The sequence below is a fragment of the Podarcis bocagei genome (assembly GCF_964188305.1).
Source record: "Podarcis bocagei genome assembly, chromosome: Z".
Taxonomy (NCBI): domain Eukaryota; kingdom Metazoa; phylum Chordata; class Lepidosauria; order Squamata; family Lacertidae; genus Podarcis; species Podarcis bocagei.
Window position 1 is genome coordinate 42,595,903 of NC_138140.1, and position 18,458 is coordinate 42,614,360.

Sequence of the window (18,458 nt, forward strand, 5' to 3'; positions counted from 1 at the left end):
CTTGCATTGGCATGCTTTTGAACTGCTAGGTTGGCAGGAGCTGGGACAAAGCAATGGGAGCTCATCCCGTCGTGGGGATTCAAACCACTGATCTTCTGATCGGCAAGCCCAAGAGGCTCAGTGGTTTAGACCACAGTGCCACCCACATCCCTGAGAGTTGTTAGGATTATCCCCTCGCAGAGCTCCACTTCCCAGAATTCCTTGGGAAAAGGGACTGCTTATTAGACTTCTCTGGGAATGATAGTTCTGTGAGGGGAATAGGGGTTTCCTTGCAACTCTCAGCACCTTTAACAAAAACCAGGTCCCAGGATTCCTAGAGGCAAGCGATGACTAAAGTGGCATTATACTGCTTTAAGTGTAAAGTGCAAATGAGGTCGGAGCTTTGTGCTACAGAGATAACTTTTAGCGGGTCATGTCATTCAGCTGGCAGCCAGCAAAGTCAGATTGTCCCTCTGTACTCTTTTCTGTTTACTGTTCTTGGTGGTTTACTTAAAGTCAGGAGGGTTTAATGCAGCCTACCAAGGTTGGGTAAGCATCATTAGGTACGGTAATTAACTGGTGGGTGGTTTCACCCACCTGTCAAAGTTGGTCCACAGGGTGGAGGGAGATAAAGATCTGGCCCAAGAAGATTCCCCACCCCTAGGGTATAGGGTTGCAGCCTGAGCTGCAGATCCAAAAGTCCCTGGTTCAGACTTGTTGACTCACTAAGTGACCAGAGACTAGCAGCGTTGTCATGTGCCTTATTCCCCACATCTGCAAAATGGGGAAAATAACACTGATTTACCTTACAGTTAAATTATGTTTGTGAAAAGATTTGAACACTTGAAAGTGCAAAAAAAAAAAAACCCTGTTAGATAGCTGTTTTTAATGTTAAACAATCACAGCCATCTGAAACCAGAGCAGCAGAAAAATCCACAATGGACTCCTTTTTTTTGCAACAGAAAGACTAACTGGTCCCCAAAGGCCCTCCTGAAATACTATAAATTTACCATGCAGAGAAAATGATACAGTGATATAAGAAGGGCCCCTGCTGGAAAAGACCAAGGCTTATATCAGGTGTGGGGAACCTTTGTCCCTGCAGATTTTGCTGAATTAAACTCCCATCACCCCTGGCATTTTGTCATGTTTGCTGCAGCTGATGGGGGTTGTAGTTTGGCAACATCTGGAAGGCCAGTGGTTCCCCACACCTGGCTTAACGCATCCAACTCCCTGTTTTCTACAGTAGGCAGTCAAGTGCCTCTAGGAAGCACAAAGCAGAGCACAAAAGGCAATAAACCATCTCCCATTGTTTCCCATCTCAAGCAAATGTTATCTAGAGACATGCTCCCCCTGATCCTAAAGATGGCACTTAACCACCTTGATTAGTAATCATTGATAACTTTTATCTTCCATGAATTGGCCTAACCCCCCTTTAAAACCCATCTAAGTTGGTGGCCAGCATCACACAACTTGTGACAGCAAATCCCACTCTTTTAACTTTGCACTCTGTGAAGGAGTGCGGTTCTGCCAATGGCATCTATGAGAAGAGAATGTAGGACCAGATGGGCCTTTGGCCAAATAATAATAATAATTTATTTTTAATTAACTAATTAACTAACTACCCAGAGTGGCTGGTTTCCCCAGCCACTCTGGGTAGTTCCCAACAGAATATTTAAAACATAATAAAACACCAGACATTAAAAACTTCCCTAAACAGGGCTGCCTTCAGATGTCTGATAGTTGTTTTATTTCCTTGACATCTGATGGGAGGGCATTCCACAGGGCAGGCGCCACCACCGAGAAGGCCCTCTGCCTGGTTCCCTATAACCTCACTTCTCACTGTGAGGGAACCGCCAAAAGGCTCTCAGAGCTGTACCTCAGTGTCCGGGCTGAACGATGGGAATGGAGACGCTTCTTCAGATATACTGGGCCGAGGCCATTTAGGGCTTTAAAGGTCAGCACCAACACTTTGAACTGTGCCTGGAAGCGTACTGGGAGCCAATGTAGGTCTTTCAAGACCGGTGTTATGTGGTCTTGGTGGCCGCTCCCAGTCACCAGTCTAGCTGCCGCATTCTGGATTAGTTGTAATTTCCGGGTCACCTTCAAAGGTAGTCCCACATAGAGCGCATTGCAGTAGTCCAAGCGGGAGATAACTAGAGCATGCACCATACTTGGGAGACTGCGGGCAGGTAGGGTCTCAGCCTGCGTACCAGGTGGAGCTGGTAGACAGCTTCCCTGGATACAGAATTGACCTGCGCCTCCATGGACAGCTGTGAGTCCAAAATGACTCCCAGGCTGTGCACCTGGTCCTTCAGGGGTGCAGTTACCCCATTCAAGACCAGGGAGACCCCCATACCTGCCTGCCCCCCTAAACAGTAGTTCTGCAGGACTCTTTTATGTTCTTACGTCCCTCTAGCAAAGGTGTCCCAAAATGAGGATTATCTACTGAAATATGTTTTGCCTTTTTGAAAGATGTTTTGCCTTTCTTTGGATTGAACAGAGTGGAGATTTCCGGTGGTTATTACGAGTACATTGACGTCAGCAGCTGCCAAGATATCATTCACCTTTACCACCTGCTCTGGTCAGCAACCATTTTGAACATCGTGGGCTTGTTTCTCGGGATCATCACTGCTGCAATCCTAGGAGGCTTTAAAGATATGGTAAGAGGATGTCCATAGGAAACGTAGACAAGTAGAAATTTTTATTTATTTCAAGCGTGTTGTGCCACTTTTTAGAGCTATGTGCTCACCAGGTGGTGTGCAAAGGAATGAGAGACAAAGTACAAATAGACCAGTGTTTCCCAACATTGGGCCTTGAGCTGTTTTTGGACTACAACTCCCATCATCCCTAGCTAGCAAGACCAGTGGTTAGGGATGATGGGAACTGTAGTCTGAAAACAGCTGGAGACCCATTGTAGGAAACACTGAAATAGACACAGCAGAAGATAGATTAAAAATGAGTAGCTGCTCTGGAGACCAGAGCAATTTTGGGTGGGCACCAGTTAAAGGTGATGAGACATTTTTGGTAGCTACTAAAGGCAGCCATGAAGTGTGAAAGGCTTTGTGGCCTCCCTAAATGCCAGAATTGAAGTGGCAAGGTGCAAGTCCATCAGGAAGGTGTTTCGTAGTTTTCAGAGCCACTACAGGAAAGGCCATGTTTCTTGTCCATGACGACCAAACTCATGGGTGGGGAATCTTTTTGTCCTGGCAAGTCAGATAATTATATCCTCCCACCTGTAGGCCAGCTTTGACAGGTGAACATGACTACACACCTTTTCCATCTTCTGTCATCCTATTGATCTCGGGTAGATCATCCCACCCACCTGTCAGAGTTGGCCCACAGAGTAAAGGCGATTGAACTCCCCCATGCATTAGCTAATGGGCAGAGGGATCTAATCTTACATTCTGCAGGATTTGGGTGCAGAGGAGAGTACCTTACACACCTGAACCAACTAGGACAGAGCTCCTCCCATTTCAGATGATGCACAGGAATATTTCAACCCTGCTTTTTACAGCCATATACCTGATGTCATATAGGATGTCAGGGGTGGGACTGGTGGGTGTGGTTTGGGAAGAGCAGCCCAGCTGCCCAAATGAGAAGGCCTCTCAGGCCAGATTTGGCCCATGGCCAGGAGGTTCCCAACAGTGGGACACTTGAGAAGGACCCCTGAGGTAGATCGTAGTGTACAGGCAAGATCTGTACTTCTCCCATTTCTCTTGCAGTATTCTGATCTCCTCTGGCCATTTGAATAAATGGACCACAAGCTAAGTGAGTTTTCTGTTTTCCATTGTGTTCATAGACTCCCTCACTTCCTGCTATAAACTGCACAGTTGAAAATGCACGGCCCACTGTATCTTACTACTCGAGACCCCAGGTGACGTCATACAATACATATTACCACAGCACGCCTCACCTGCCACCGTATTCAGCATATGACTTCCAGGTATGTTGGGTCAAATGGCTGCTGTGCTTACTTAAGAGAGTAATCTGCTTTTTTACAGAGGGGGTGCACCATCAAGCAGTTATGTTACAACTGCCTCTTTTTTCTATGCAGTCTTTTATGTTCCATCTTTTGGAGGACAGAAAACTATTTTGCCTTCGTCTTGCTGTCATTTCGCCTCTGTTCCTGGCTCCAAATTTCACTTTTTTTTTCTTTTTTTGCAAGTTTGGTGAAACACATTTCACTTTTCTGCTCAGTTTCAGCCTGTTTAATTGTAGAGAACCTGTGGGCCTTCAGCTGTTATGCGGCTTCAACTCCCATATGATATGGCTGACAATCAAGGAATGATGGGAGTTTAGCTCAGTCGGTAGAGCATGAGACTCTTTGGGCAGATATACACTCATGTATGCAAAGGGGGAATGCATGTTAAACGTTATAGAATGTTACTTTTAATATCGTCCTAGCGGGTGGCACTGTGGGTTAAACCACAGAGCCTAGGACTTGCCGATCATAAGGTCGGTGGTTCGAAACCCCGCGACGGGGTGAGCTCCCATTGCTCGGTTCCTGTTCCTGCCAACCTAGGAGTTTGAAAGCACGTCAAAGTGCAAGTAGATAAATAGGTACCGCTCCGGCGGGAAGGTAAACAGCATTTCCGTGTGCTGCTCTGGTTCACCAGAAGTGGCTTAGTCATGCTGGCCACATGCCCTGGAAGCTGTACGCCGGCTCCCTCGGCCAATAAAGAGAGATGAGCGCCGCAACCCCAGAGTCGGTCACGACTGGACCTAATGGTCAGGGGTCCCTTTACCTTTAAATTTAATAATGTTTAAAAGATCGATGTAGTAAAAGGCGAAAGATTTATACGATCTGAAGAGAAACCAGAGTATATCCTCCTCTTCCTGTGATGATCTTCATATTTCACCAAGTTGGTCCTTGAAGCTGGGATGGGGGAGTAGGGCATGAAACTTAATTTTTACAAATTTCTTCAGTAAGAAGTCTTAAATATGTGTTTTGGGGTGTGAGGAATTCAAATCTGCTATTATTTTTGTGATTGGACAACATTTAGCTTGGCAAGTCTGTGCCTGATGAAGAAGCACATAAACTGCTTTCGGAAAACCAAAGAATTCCAATTTTACCTTCTGAAAATGTCAAGTGCTAAATAATAGGAATAATAAATACAAATAATATAAACATACAGTATAACTGCAAGTACTTGACAGTCTCTTTTAATGATTTCTATGCAATTTCACACACATTTTACTTAACCAAGTGAAACTAAATTACAGTGGTGCCTCGCAAGACGAAAAGAATCCGTTCTGTGATTCTCTTTGTCTAGCGGTTTTTTCGTCTTGCGAAGCAAGCCCATTGACAGATTAGAGGATTAGCGCTATTAGCGCTTTTAGCGGCTTTTAGCGGCTTATCTGCTGATCGGATCAGCTGATAAGCGGCTTAGCGGCTTAGAAAAAGGGGGGGGAGGAGGAAAAAAAACCAGCAGGAACTCGCAAGACATTGTCATCTTGCGAAGCAAGCCCATAGGAGATTTGTTTTGCGAAGCACCTCCAAAACGGAAAACCCTTTCGTCTAGTGGGTTTTCCGTCTTGCGAGGCATTCGTCTTGCGGGGCACCACTGTATATTAATTTAACCAAAATATCTTTTGAATTCCCAAGCCATGTTACAACTTTTTAGCACCCCTCATTCTGGAATTCAAAAGCTTAAAAATTCAACATGCCCTAGCGGGGAAGGTGATATAAAGATAAACTCTCCCTGAAATGCCTCATAGCCAGGTCGTAAAAGGTAACAACCAGCGCCTCGTCATGTGTGGAATTCTTGTAAGGACCTTGTACTGGGCTACCGGGCTATTGGGATAGCTCAGTCAGCAGAGCATGAAATGCTTCATCTCAAGGTGGCAGGATCAAGCCCCACATCGTGCAGAAAGATTCCTGCGTTGCAGGGCGTTAGATGACCCTTGTGGTCCCTTCCGACTCTACAGTTCTATGAAGCAGGGATTTATATACAGTAATACCTCCGCGAACATCCGCCCCGTCGACTATCCATTTTGGCGAATGTCCGCAGCAAACCCGGAAGTACTGGAACAGGTTGCTTCCGGGTTTGCTGCTTGCGTATGTGCAGAAGTGCTAAATTGTGCTATGTGCAGAAGCACAAACCACTCCACGCGCATGCGCAGAACGGCGCTTTATCAAGCATCCCTTTTGTTGAGCGTCCAGGGCTCTGGAACAGATCCCGGACTCAAAAAACAAGGTACCACTGTATATAGTTCAGAAGTGCATGCCCTAGGAAGCTATTTTAATTCCAGGCCATATCACTGCTACACCTGGCTCAGTATGGGCTGCACTCACTGGCAGTGGCTCTCAGGTAAGAGGTATCACCTGGGCTGGGGAGGCCTGCCCAGGTAGAGACCTGAGGGCCAGAAATAGGGGCCTAGAGTCCGCATTTGGCTCTCAGGACTAGGATTCCCCCTCCCACGGTGGTGTTGACAATGCTAAGCTAGAAGGACCAAAGATTGGGCTGTGCTTGAGGCAGCTTTCTCTGTGCTGAAGCCACCTCTCTCCCTTTCGTTGCAGCATTCCAGTGTCTTCCCGGCCTCCACACCATCTGGCCTTTCTGACGATCCTCTGTCGGTGTCGCCGTCGCCAAGCTACGTCTGGTCCCCTACTGCTCCTCCTCGTTACTCCCCACCGTATTTTCCACCTTTTGAAAAGCCACCACCTTACACGCCATGAAGGACGGGTAGAAACTGTGCCACTAATTGTGAAACCTTTTTGTACTGGAGGGAGGGTGGGGAAGAGAGAGGGGGCACACTTATTACATAGCATACATAATCCATTTAAAATAGGGGAACCCTGCAACAGTCTTCCCATAGACCAGGCCTAGGCCAAATTGATGCTAAGTGCCAGCAGCAAGAAGGGACAAATCCTGCATTCAGCACCTGCAGTCTTGCTCTGTTTGCTTCTTCAAAATCCATCGTGATTAGTTGGCCGCTGTGGACTTGTTGCTTTGAGGGTTTGGTCACTTTGAGCAAATTGCTGAAAGTGCTGTGTGGCTAATCAGGCACACCCTGCTTTTCTCAAAAGGTGTTGATAAACTGGTGTTCCTAATTCCTTTTGTCCTCTTTAACAAAATTGCTGGGCTCAGTGGAATGTAGCTGACGGTGAAGATTTAATTGAGTAACCCAAGAGCTTGAGTGTATGAAATGAATGCTCTAGACTAGTAGGAGGAATTAATAATAATAATAATAATAATAGATATATGAAGCCTTAATTTTGCACACTGAAAATAGGCATTTGAATGGGAATTGAAGGTCACTGTAGATGCAGCTGTTTGTTAGGCAATGGCATTCTACTGACACCTAGCGACATTCTGTGAGCATTACCTCACAGTAGAAAAACAAAGGTTGCTTCACACACTAGTTTTTATCTTTACATATGTTGGTGATGGATACATATAAACCGGCCTTTATTTTCCTAGTCAGGTTTTTAATATAGCCACAATCAAAAATAGGTGCTATGCCAAACATTTTCTGCTCTTTTAAACAGCACAAGAGCCACACAGTTTGGCTGGATGCACATGATCAAATGTAACTTCCCCCTCTTTCCTTGCAAGAGGATGCTAATTAAGCTGCTTAGCACCTTCAAGCACTGGGTTTCCATCATTTGTTCCAACATAAGCCCTGTTTGGGTGTTCAGGCACTCTGCATGTAAGCAAACACATGTAAGAGATGTGGGAAGGGGGTGCCAAAGCCCACCCCTTACAGCTCATCCTCCACACCCCATTTTATATTAAAGTTCTGCAGCTGGAGGTCTTCCGTGCTCACAGTGGCTGCTTCTGCTGCTCAGTGGTAGGGCATTTGCCCTGCATATAGGAGTTCCAAGGTTCAGTCCCTGGCATTACTGTGTAAACCATTGCCTGCAATCCTGGAGAGCTGCTGCCAGGCAATGTACACACAATCCTCAGCTAGATGGACCATTGTTCTGATTCATTATAAGGCTGGCTCCCCATGAAACTGACACAAATAGGAGGGTTTAAATAGTGCAAGCAGCTCAGCCTCCACAAGAAGAGGAGTCTCCCCACCTGTCTTCACACCACTGGAGTCCCTCAAGTAGAGAGTGTTCAGTGTAGCCGTTTTAGGACTCTTGGGTGATCAGGAACTGAGGCTAACATTAACTGTCCTCTAAGCTGTGCAGCGAGACCTAGACTGCATGCCTGCATTATTCATCGGCTTACATAGTCAGCTTCAAATGACACACAACTCTGCATGCAGAATCCTCAGCTTGTACAAATCCTAGGAAATCGTGGTCTGATTTACACTTTATGTTGCAGTCTCTCATACATCTTAATAGGGAACACTCAAATGTTTGAAGCAGGTATGTACCGTATTTTTTGCTCTATAAGACTCACTTTTTCCCTCCTAAAAAGTAAGGGGAAATGTGTGTGCGTCTTATGAAGCGAATGCAGGCTGCGCAGCTATCCCGGAAGCCAGAACAGTAAGAGGGAACGCTGCTTTCACTGCGCAGCGATCCCTCTTGCTCTTCTGGCTTCTGAGATTCAGAATATTTTTTTTCTTGCTTTCCTCCTCCAAAAACTTGTGGTCTGGTGCATCTTATAGAGCGAAAAATACGGTATATAATTGCAAGTCGTCATCCCCCCCAAAAAAACCCACGGATACTTAGTGAGTGTTCACTGTGTCTTCTTACAGATCTCTCCCCTTATTTGCAAAGTCCACCACAGTATGAAGTGGACCGTAGATTCCTGCTTTTAAAAAACAAACAAACAAACACCTTAATGAATTTATTATAAAGGGCTGCTTCTGCTTGTGACTGAGTTTGAAGCAAGGGGATTTGCCCCGAATAAGAAAAACTAGTATTTTAAAGAACAATGCAATTGGAAAGCTTTTAGCTTTCACAGCTCTAGCAATTTAGAAAGTTGCATTTTGTATGTGTGGCCGGTTTGGTGAATTGGACCATGGTTCACTGCAAACAGCAATGCAGACCTAGGTTCAAATTCCCACTGAGCCGCCAGCCTAACCTACTTTTTGGCGTTTGGGAGGAAAACACATGAAAGAGATTTTACTGCAACATTTAAATACCTGAATTGTGTGATTGCTTCATGGTAGCTAATCAAGTCTGTATTTTAAGCTGTAAGAGATGGAGGAGTTTGGGAAGCCATGCGTTGCATTGCTTAATAGAGGGGTATCCAGTGTGCTCTCCAGATGTTTCTGAGCTACATCATTCTACACCATTGGCCATGCCTGCTGGAGTGGTAGTTGTAGGCCAGCAACATTTCCAGGGCGCTACATTGGCTACCCCAGGCTTAATATATGTGCTAAGAATCTTAATACTGATACTAGGGAGCTCTCAAGACTTTGTGAGCTTGTGTGTCCTATCACCAATTGAGTGCTGTTCTGGGTTGTGGCCAGAGACTGAATGCTATTCATTCTGGGGAGGTGGGGAGGAAAGAGTTGTACAAAAACAGGTATCAGAGCATGTTCTTTTCACCTTGTCAATTCATTCACTGGTTCACTGTTTGCTTGGGATTCACAGAATGCTTTGCACAAACTAGGGTTAGCCAGCATGGTAGACTCCAGACACTGGGCTGCACCTCCCCGATCTTGCAAGCCAACCTTATTGTGTAAAGTCACAGAAGCAGGTGGTAAAAAAGCCTGAGCTGAAGAGTTGTGCATTTCAATAGCCTGGATCTTCTCTTCTCATTAATGCCACTGCATCGACATAACACTAAAGCTGCAAGGCTGTATCTACTTACTTTGCAGTAAGCCTAATCAAATTCGGTGAGATTTACTTCCAAAATAGCCAAAGATAGGAATGTGGTATAAAAGATTTTCATTGCCTAAAAACCCATTGCCTAAAATCATCTGAGGATTTTAAGAGATGTTTTCCATCAGGGCTGGGGAACCTGTGGCCCGCCGGATGGCATTGGACTCTAAATTCCATCAGCTACAGACAGCAGTCGTCATCAGCGATGCCAAAAGCTGGAGACCGGCAACTTGAAGTCCACAGGTTCCTCAGTGTAGCTTCTAGTTCATTCGGCATTATATAAAACGGGCGTGCTCTCTTGCATCATAAGCCCAAGGTTTGCCAAAATGTTGTGGTGTTCTCATTCCCATCTGCAGGGCTTTGCTCAAGGTTTGTCAGGTTTCAAAGCAACTTAAGCAGAGCAGTTAAACGCATCCTTGCCCCGTGTCCACCTTTTCTCCAGAATATCTTGGGGCACAAGCTTTTTGGAGTGGGAGGGTTTGACTCTGCGCTAAGATTTCATTAATTGTGTTAACCTCATTTGTATAGCAATCCCTGCTATCATACTCTTAAGGGTCTACTCTAGAACAGGGCTGGCCTCTAACAGTACCTTTAGATTTCATTATCATTGAGTGCCAAAGACATTTGAACAAATGGAATGGTTATGTCACAGTGTTCTTGCTGCTTTTAAAAAAGTCTCTTTTTTTACATGAAGAAAATAGCAGTTATCTCCACCCTGGTGACCAGGTTGCTTTTTAGCTTTGATAGAAGTGTATGCAATCACCTGTAAATGTAAACACAGAAGTCACATGCGCTGTATTATCATCTTCAAATCCATTTCTTGTGAGAATGTAATGCACACATGGTTCATGTGCCCTCGGAATAATTTATAAAAATAAAAATGGTAAGAATTTTGTTTACGTTTTAATTTTGTGGCAGGGTTAGCTGGTTCCCAAATTCTTATCCCTGTAAACGGCATATCTGCCTATATACATAAAAACTAAGGCTGTCACTATACAGCCCCATTAAGAGAATGTGTAGCACCTCCTAACTTGGATTTGCATCAATTCAAGGTGGAGGAGGGGAGAAGGCAGGTTTTAGAATGGTGGCTATAAACAACAGCAGAGGTATGAATAAAGCAGGGTTGGAAGGATGCAGAAGAGCTGTGTATATGGGTGGGTGGGGGGCCTTGAAGGACCTGTGGAGGGTTGGGCAAGGAATAAAGGAAGGCAGTAGGTGAGCAATACAAGTAGGAACAGCAAACCCTAGCATGCTTTTTAAAAGGAACAGCATGCTTAAACAGCCTGGCCCCGAACTCTCATCTGCTGGCAGTACAAAGGGTTTCACTCCCAGCTATACAAAGTGTTTAAGGAGAAATGGTGCCTTTCAAATGCTGTTTGACTACAACTCCTATCAGCCCCAGCCAGCATTGCCAATGCAGAGGGGTTACTGGGAGATGTAGTCTAATGATATATGGAGGGGCACCATGTTGGGGACACCCCCCCCCCCGTGTTTGCACAGAAACATGGCTTCCATTATAATCCCGCTTCTGCAGCTGAATTTTGCTCACTGTAAATAACTGCAAGAATTCTTAAGTACAGGCTTTTGACCAAAAGAACTTAGGCAAGAAAGGGTTGTTGGCAGAGAAGGAGAGAGGTGGGGTGAGCTGCTTGTATTTAAGGCCCTGGTAACAAAGAGAAGCATTTGAGGGTGAACATGAAAAGTGCGCTGCTTCTTTTCACAGCTAGCAAACAAATGGAGGGCCAATAAATGAGTGGTAGGTCACACTCTGCATTCAGATCCCAGGCTTAGAGTTTAAATAAAGATCAGGTAGCAGCAGGTGATAGGGAAAATGCCTGCTTGATACTGGGTTAGATGGGCAAATGCATCAACTTGGAGCAAGGCAGTTTTCTATGCTCCTAAAAAAAAAGGTAAAGGACCCCTGACAGTTAAGTCCAGTCGCGAACGACTCTGGGCAGCTTATTTATTATTTGTGCTCATAATGGTATTGGGGCAGTTATACGCAGTCGTGCTTTCCATACTGATCGAGCCTGCAACAGTCTGGGGACAGATACAGAACATGCACTAAGTGGACGTGTAGCATCATAGCATCAAGCCCTGTTAACGTTTCATACTACAGATGTCCTGGTTTATTTTATTTTTGTCCTAGTTGTTCTGCTGTAGTGCAAGAGTGCCCCCTCCAGATAGCATTGGGGAAGCATCACAGAACTACTAGTACAGCAGAATAATAATGCACTGTTATTGCATAAAGACATGTTGCAGAACACATTCACAAAAAGACACCAATCTAGAGGGATTGGATGTAGGGCTCTGAGAATTACTCCCAAGGAAGAAGAGACACTGGGTAACTTGATTGCCTCCACTGTAGGACACCAGCTCTACCAGGCTTCCCTTCCTCATTTGGCATCAGGCGACAGCAAATAAAGAGATGCAAAGCAGAGCCATTCCATTGCCTTTTCTCCCTGAATTGTTTTAATCCCAGCTGGTTTTTATAATTCCTATTTAAGAATTCTGCTTGTTGGTTCCCCTCCCCCCCCCCCTTATGTCTTCTAGAATGCAAGCCTTTTTGATAAGCTTATGTAAAGTGCTCTGGGATACTTTCTGTTGTTGTTTTGCTAAACTGCAGGGTTAGTCTGAATAAATAATATTTTTTGAAAACAACAACAGCAAAACCAATTAGATTTTGAGACATACTATATAAATGAGCTAAAACAATGGTTTTTCATTGGTAAATAAAGGTAAAGGACCCCTGGATGGTTAAGTCCAGTCAAAGGCGACTCGGGTGTAGCGCTCATCTCGCTTTCAGGCCGAGGGAGCCAGCGTTTGTCCACAGACAGATTTCCAGGTCATGTGGCCAGCATGACTAAACCGCTTCTGGACCTGACATTGGACCCCACAGACTTGTCATTGTCCCTATTCAGATTAATCGCCTCTTTCCTTCAGTTTATGCCTGCAAAGGAATCCAAATCTGACTTTCAAAAACTGGGCAGCAGCAAAAGCCATCCATGAACAGCAATCCCAGAAACAACTGTTTTTGTTTTTTTCTCTCAATAACAAACTGTTTGCGCATTGGGAAAATTAATAGCTTTTTATTTTTTTGCCATACAAAGCTCTAAGAACTAAAGGTTAATGAAAAGCAAAACACAATTCCCAAAAAAGTATGTTAAGGAAAAAAACTACAAATTATATACATTACAGTACTGTATTGATTTAATATTATTTTTTAAAAAAGGATAAAGCTCAGTAGAAACCAGTATGGAATAAACCACGGCCCCCGCCCCTTAAAAAAAGTTCTATGCTTTAGTAGGAAATAAATACGCAATGCATTGATATTCCCCCCCCTTACGTGTTTTAATTTTATACTGGAATGTCATGATATGGATTATGAAAAGAAATCATTAAGGAGAACTTAACACTCTCCTACCCACCTCACCCTCGCAATACCACTTCCTTGGACTTAAGGGTTGTTTGTATACATTACAGTGGTACCTCGGTTTAAGAACAGCCCTGTTTACAAACTATTCGGCTTACGAACTCTGAAAAACTGGAAGTAGTGTCCTGGTTTGCGAACTATACCTCGGTCTAAGAACAGAATCCGAACGGTGGAAGGCCTCCAGCGGTGGGAGGCCTCATTAGGGAAAGAATGCCACAGTTTAAAAATGGTTTCTGTTTAAGAACGGACTTCCAGAACGGATTAAGTTTGTAAACCGAGGTACAACTGTATACAGAAAGGTGGTGGCAGAATCAAAGACTGTACCACCTCAGTCTGCAGGTAGGTCAGGTGCATAGCTGTCAACTTTCAGATTTGAAAATAAGGGATTAGCAGCCTCGAAAATAAGGGATCAGCAGCCTCACCTGTCCCTGGGACAGTCTACGGGATATCTTAAGAATCTGGGATCATAGCTGTCAACTTTCAGATTTGAAAATAAGGGATCAGCAGCCTCACCTGTCCCTGGGACAGTCTACGGGATATCTAACAATCTGGGATAGCAGCGGGAAACAGCGCTGGAATAAGGGAATAAGGGAAGGTTGGCAGCTATGGTCAGGTGTCATGCATTAAACTTGACTTGCAAGAAGAGAGATATGCTGAACTGTTCTCCCTTGCTGCATGCAAGGTGATGGGCAAAGCTCTCGAAAAACACAAATGCAGACTGATGTGGTACTTCCAGAAGTGTGCCACCTTATTCTGGGTAACGTGCAAGATGGACGCAGCAGAACTCACCTGAAACAAGTTCAACCAAAATCAAGGGCACTTAGTTCCAAGCAGGACATGTTTGGAATGGTGTCAATAAACCACTATTATTTTAACCTTGAGTACAGATTTGCTATGGGGTTTCTGGTTAATATCTAGCTCTTCTGTACAAACACATTTTTAGGTTACAGTAACCTTCCTCCCCACAGTCAACATGCTAATATTTACAGAAAGGTGATAAGTGAGGATAGAAACCAAAGGTGTTTCTTTTTAACCCTACAAAAAGCAAAAGTCAGGTAGGTGCTTCAATATCGAAATGATAGGGTGTGACACAAAAATGGCTGAAGGTACAGAAAGGGTACAGCGTCATCTCCAACCCATAATTACTAAAAGCAGAGGATTTCAAAAATATAAACACACTTTATATGGACTTTTCAACTTTGGATACTAAAACTTTCTTCCTAGGAAAAGCAAGGAACCTGAGATGCCTGCATGTATGATTCTTCTACCAAAAACATAAAGCTTGGAACCTTATTGTCTAGTTTTCTTTTACACTTAATCAAAAGAAAAATACAGCTTCTATAGGCATGATTTGGGGCTGTATCCAACATGAAGTCATACTCAAGAGTAGAACCACTGAAAATAATGGGCGTGAACAACTTAGGTTCATTAATTTCAATCAGCCTACTCTGAGTAGGATACGATCCCTTTAAGTTCTAAAAAGTTTCAGCAATTATGTCCCGGTTCTCCTGAAATTACCAGGGAGCCTAGATCTGCAGTGGCGCAGTGTAGGACAGGGACAGAGCTGCGAGCTGGAAGGGATGAGGATCATTTAGTCCAACTCCCTGCAATGCAAGAATCTGTTGCCCAACCCGGGACTGGAATAAGACGCCCTTTCTCAGGTATAGTTGCAGGGGGGTGTTAAAAGGAGAGGCACCCTCCCCATTTGCCCTCATCTTTCCTTTGGTGGCAGCAAAGGCATTGGGTCTGGAATCTAAGAAGGGAAGTGAGAAGGGGCACCCGGACCCATTCCAGGGGGAGTTCCCCTTAAGGGAACTTGGAAGGGTGGTGCTCCCTGTCCAGAAGACCAGTTTAGGGGCTGAAGGGTCACAGCACTCCCTACCAGGTTGTCCACGTTTGCTTCAAAGCTGTACATGCTATAGGGGGCCCTGACATTGGACAACCCCCTATCGGTTGTATGAGCATCCACCAGCACTCAGGCTGTTCAGTCTTTTGATCCATGCCCTAGGCCTACACTAAACCTATTTGCTGTAATCAATCAATAAAGTTGTGGCTTTTATTATTCTCAGCTATGTATCATGGTTTATTTCTGTACTCCTGCCTCTGCGCTGCCACTAGTATTCTCTGGAAGTGTAGGTTGTTTAACTCCCTAACCAGCATCTGCTATAAGATGCACAAAACCTATCATTTGAAGGAATAGTGAGCAATTTTTACTTAGCACAAAGCAACTTTTCTTTTGCTAAGAACTACTAATATTTTCTCTTTAACAGGGATCTGGTTCACTCCTAAAATTTTAGAGAAACTTGAAGCATGCCTCCTGTACCAGAAGGAACACACCAATTTCAACTAGTGATTAAAATTATCATCACCACCACAAATCACAGATTTAAATATGAACGACTCACTTTAAAACATGATTTATGGAAATATTTTCTTTTTAATCCCTCCCCCATAAACAAAATGTATTCTGTCTAGATAACAAAGGACCTTTGCCCATTACTGCAAACATAGATTTCCAACATCCTTTTTGTCATAGCTTATCACATTTCCACATTTCAACAGACCTTACTTTCTTGCCAGAAAAGTAGATATATATTTTTTTTAATCAAGGGATTAAAATCTAAAGGTGAAGGACCAGGAGCAAGACCTTGGGGGGGTCATGGCAGAAGGCTTGGTTAAGACGTCAAACCAGTGGTGCAACAGCCATGAAAAATGGGGGTGACGCTCCTTAGAGGAAAGATTACAGACTTTTTAGTTTAGAGAAAAGGCTAGGAAGAGGCAAGATGATAAAAGTTTATAAAATAGTGGAAGAAGTGGATTTTTAAAAAATTCTCCCCCTCTCATGGACATCCAATGAAGCTGAACGTTGGAAGATTCAATATTTATTCATGCAGCACATAGTCAAACCATGGAACTAGTTTCCCCAGGAAGCAGTGATGGCCAACAACTTGGATGGCTTTAAAAGAGTATTAGACAAGTACCTAAAGGAGAGGGCTATTAATGGCTACTTGCCATGATGGCTATATACTCTACTTCCACAGTTGGAGGCAGCCATGGTTCCAAATAGCTGTGCTGGAAACCATAGAAGGGAAGCGTGGTCTTCTGCTCATGTTTTGCTTTCTGGTTTCCCGCAGGCACCTGGTTGGCCACAGGCCACAGGACTAGATGGGCCATTGGCACGATCTAGCAGGCTATTCTTATGTTCTTAAAATTAAGGTCCAGAGGTGGTTACATTTAAAATGAAATGTTTATTTCACAAAACATGGGGAGAGGGAATTCTAAAGTGGTGGGAAGAAGAGATTTTAACGACATACCACTGATTTCTAGCTACTTCTATTCATCACAATCCTTTCCCGTCTTCTATAACGTCTCCACACACCCCCTACAACCCCGCATAATTTACAAAAAATTAGGACGTCGTTCAGTGTAAAGCAACAGACTACATGACTGCTGACCAGTTTACTTGGGACAAGCTCCCCCCCCCCCCAAGATGGACTTTTACTATAACCACAGCATTTTTAAAAAATGTGTAACATTGTGCAAGAGGGGGGAGTAAACAGGCACAATGTCTGAGACCTGACACACCCCGCCAGTGAATGTATGTGAGATGTTAAATCCTTATCAGAACTCCTAACTAACCTGACAGTTACCTTGAAATGAAGTCAAACTAAGTTCATGAAAAACTATAAATAAGTTCAATTAGGGGGAAAATGACAGTAAGCCCGCAACTTACACGGGGGTTATATTCTGGGGAGAGTCAAAGCACATTAGGTGCAATAGCAGCTGTAATTGCCAGCCTTTTTTACCCCTGAACACTCTCCTTCTTTCTGCCCCCTTTAAAAAAATGTTTTGCCAAGCACATGAAGTTGAATGCAGCTAGTTAAATGTAAGTTGTGAGCGTATTGTACATCATTTGAAGCGTAACTTTGGGAAACAGCTTCCACACCCTTCAGCACAAAACAAAAACAAAAACCCACCTATACAGTTATATCTGTCACCACCTTTTCCCATGGTAAGCTAAATGGAAAACGGCAGCTTAATCTAAACCACCAACATGATTTCAGCAAAAGGAGGGTCTGACATAATTCCTTGATATTGGAGGGTAGAAAATGTGGGCAGACTGAAGAAGGGCAATGTCATTGGACAATTTTGCTGACAAAGCCCCTCCTGTGTTGAAGGATAGAACACAATGGTCCAGCCACTGCGTCTTTTTAATTACCAAATATAAATAAAACTTGTTCAGGCTTCTTCGAACAAATAGCATCTTTTCTCCTCCAAGATAACAAGCTTACATTATGAGCAATTTTTGTGAAGGTAGAATGGTTATTTTGGAGCAGAACAGATTTAGGATGCCACTTAGAAAATAATTTGATTTATGGACAGGATGATTGGACCTTCACATACCCTCCCACAACAACACTGTATTTTCCATTAAGTTAAAAGGAGTGCAATGATTTCTACTATAAAAAAGAACTAAGCTATAATCAGGAAACCTATCCAGACTGCCTTTACGTAGTCTCAAACAACTAAAAAAAAAAACAGTTTTAAAGAGCTAGCATGAAAGAAGGGATTACATAATAAGTGGTTAAAGAGGCAAGAAATGTTCCCATTATTCTACAAGTTATCGGAGTCATTTCTCATTACAAAAGACTCTCAACTTACGTGGGGGTTATGTTCCAGGGATTGCACCTAATGCCAAAGTCATGTTTGGTCAAAACACACTGGGTTCAATGGCAGGAGGGATTGTCACAGTCCTTTTTCCTGGACATCTGCCCCCTGTTTAATTAAAAAAAAATTTTTTTTTTGCCAAACACATGAAGCTGAATGCGCATGGGTTATAAATGCATAAGTTGTGAGTTACCTTTATTGTAAAGAAGCCACACCTTTTCAAACAATTATTTCACCAGATTTCGATGACTGATAATAAACCAAACACATTTAACACCTAGCTTCTCAAGTGCCTTTTCCCATATTCAAGTGAAGCGTTTTTCTTTCCCTGACCAATTTTCTTTCACAAGCATCTCTGAAACTTATAGGCATTCTAGTCTTAACATACTACATTTTGTTGGCTAGGAGTTAACACACTGACTTGTTATATAACATGAGATGTCCTACAACTTTTTTCAAGCAGCCCATTTAAAGAAGTTTTTCTTTATATATATATATCTATATATGCGGGTTTTGGTGTCTTCGGGTGTCTTCCCGTGTAAGAGTTGGGGTGTCTAGGCGACGTTTCGACGAGGTCTCACTCGTCATCTTCAGGCTGGTGCTTTCGGCTTCTTGTTACTGGAACAGAGCAGGATCTCAGTGTTTGAGTTC

The 18,458-nt window shown here is 43.7% G+C and overlaps 1 protein-coding gene and 1 long non-coding RNA gene across 2 annotated transcripts in view; one reads left to right on the forward strand and one right to left on the reverse strand.

Moving 5' to 3' along the window:
* TMEM255A (transmembrane protein 255A) overlaps positions 1 to 10,601 on the forward strand; it is a 33,591-nt gene extending 22,990 nt beyond the window's left edge. Inside the window, exons 7-9 of the mRNA XM_081179060.1 lie at positions 2,480 to 2,639; positions 3,779 to 3,922; positions 6,500 to 10,601. Coding sequence (XP_081035186.1) covers positions 2,480 to 2,639; positions 3,779 to 3,922; positions 6,500 to 6,658 — 463 coding nt within the window. The 3' untranslated portion in view covers positions 6,659 to 10,601. The remainder of the gene's footprint in view (positions 1 to 2,479; positions 2,640 to 3,778; positions 3,923 to 6,499) is intronic.
* A 2,172-nt stretch (positions 10,602 to 12,773) lies between these two features.
* Positions 12,774 to 18,307, reverse strand: LOC308578642. Its single transcript, XR_014004059.1, has 2 exons — positions 13,673 to 18,307; positions 12,774 to 13,588 (listed from the first exon to the last, which is right to left on the reverse strand). It is a non-coding gene; the product is annotated as an uncharacterized lncRNA (long non-coding RNA).
* Positions 18,308 to 18,458: the final 151 nt, after the last annotated feature.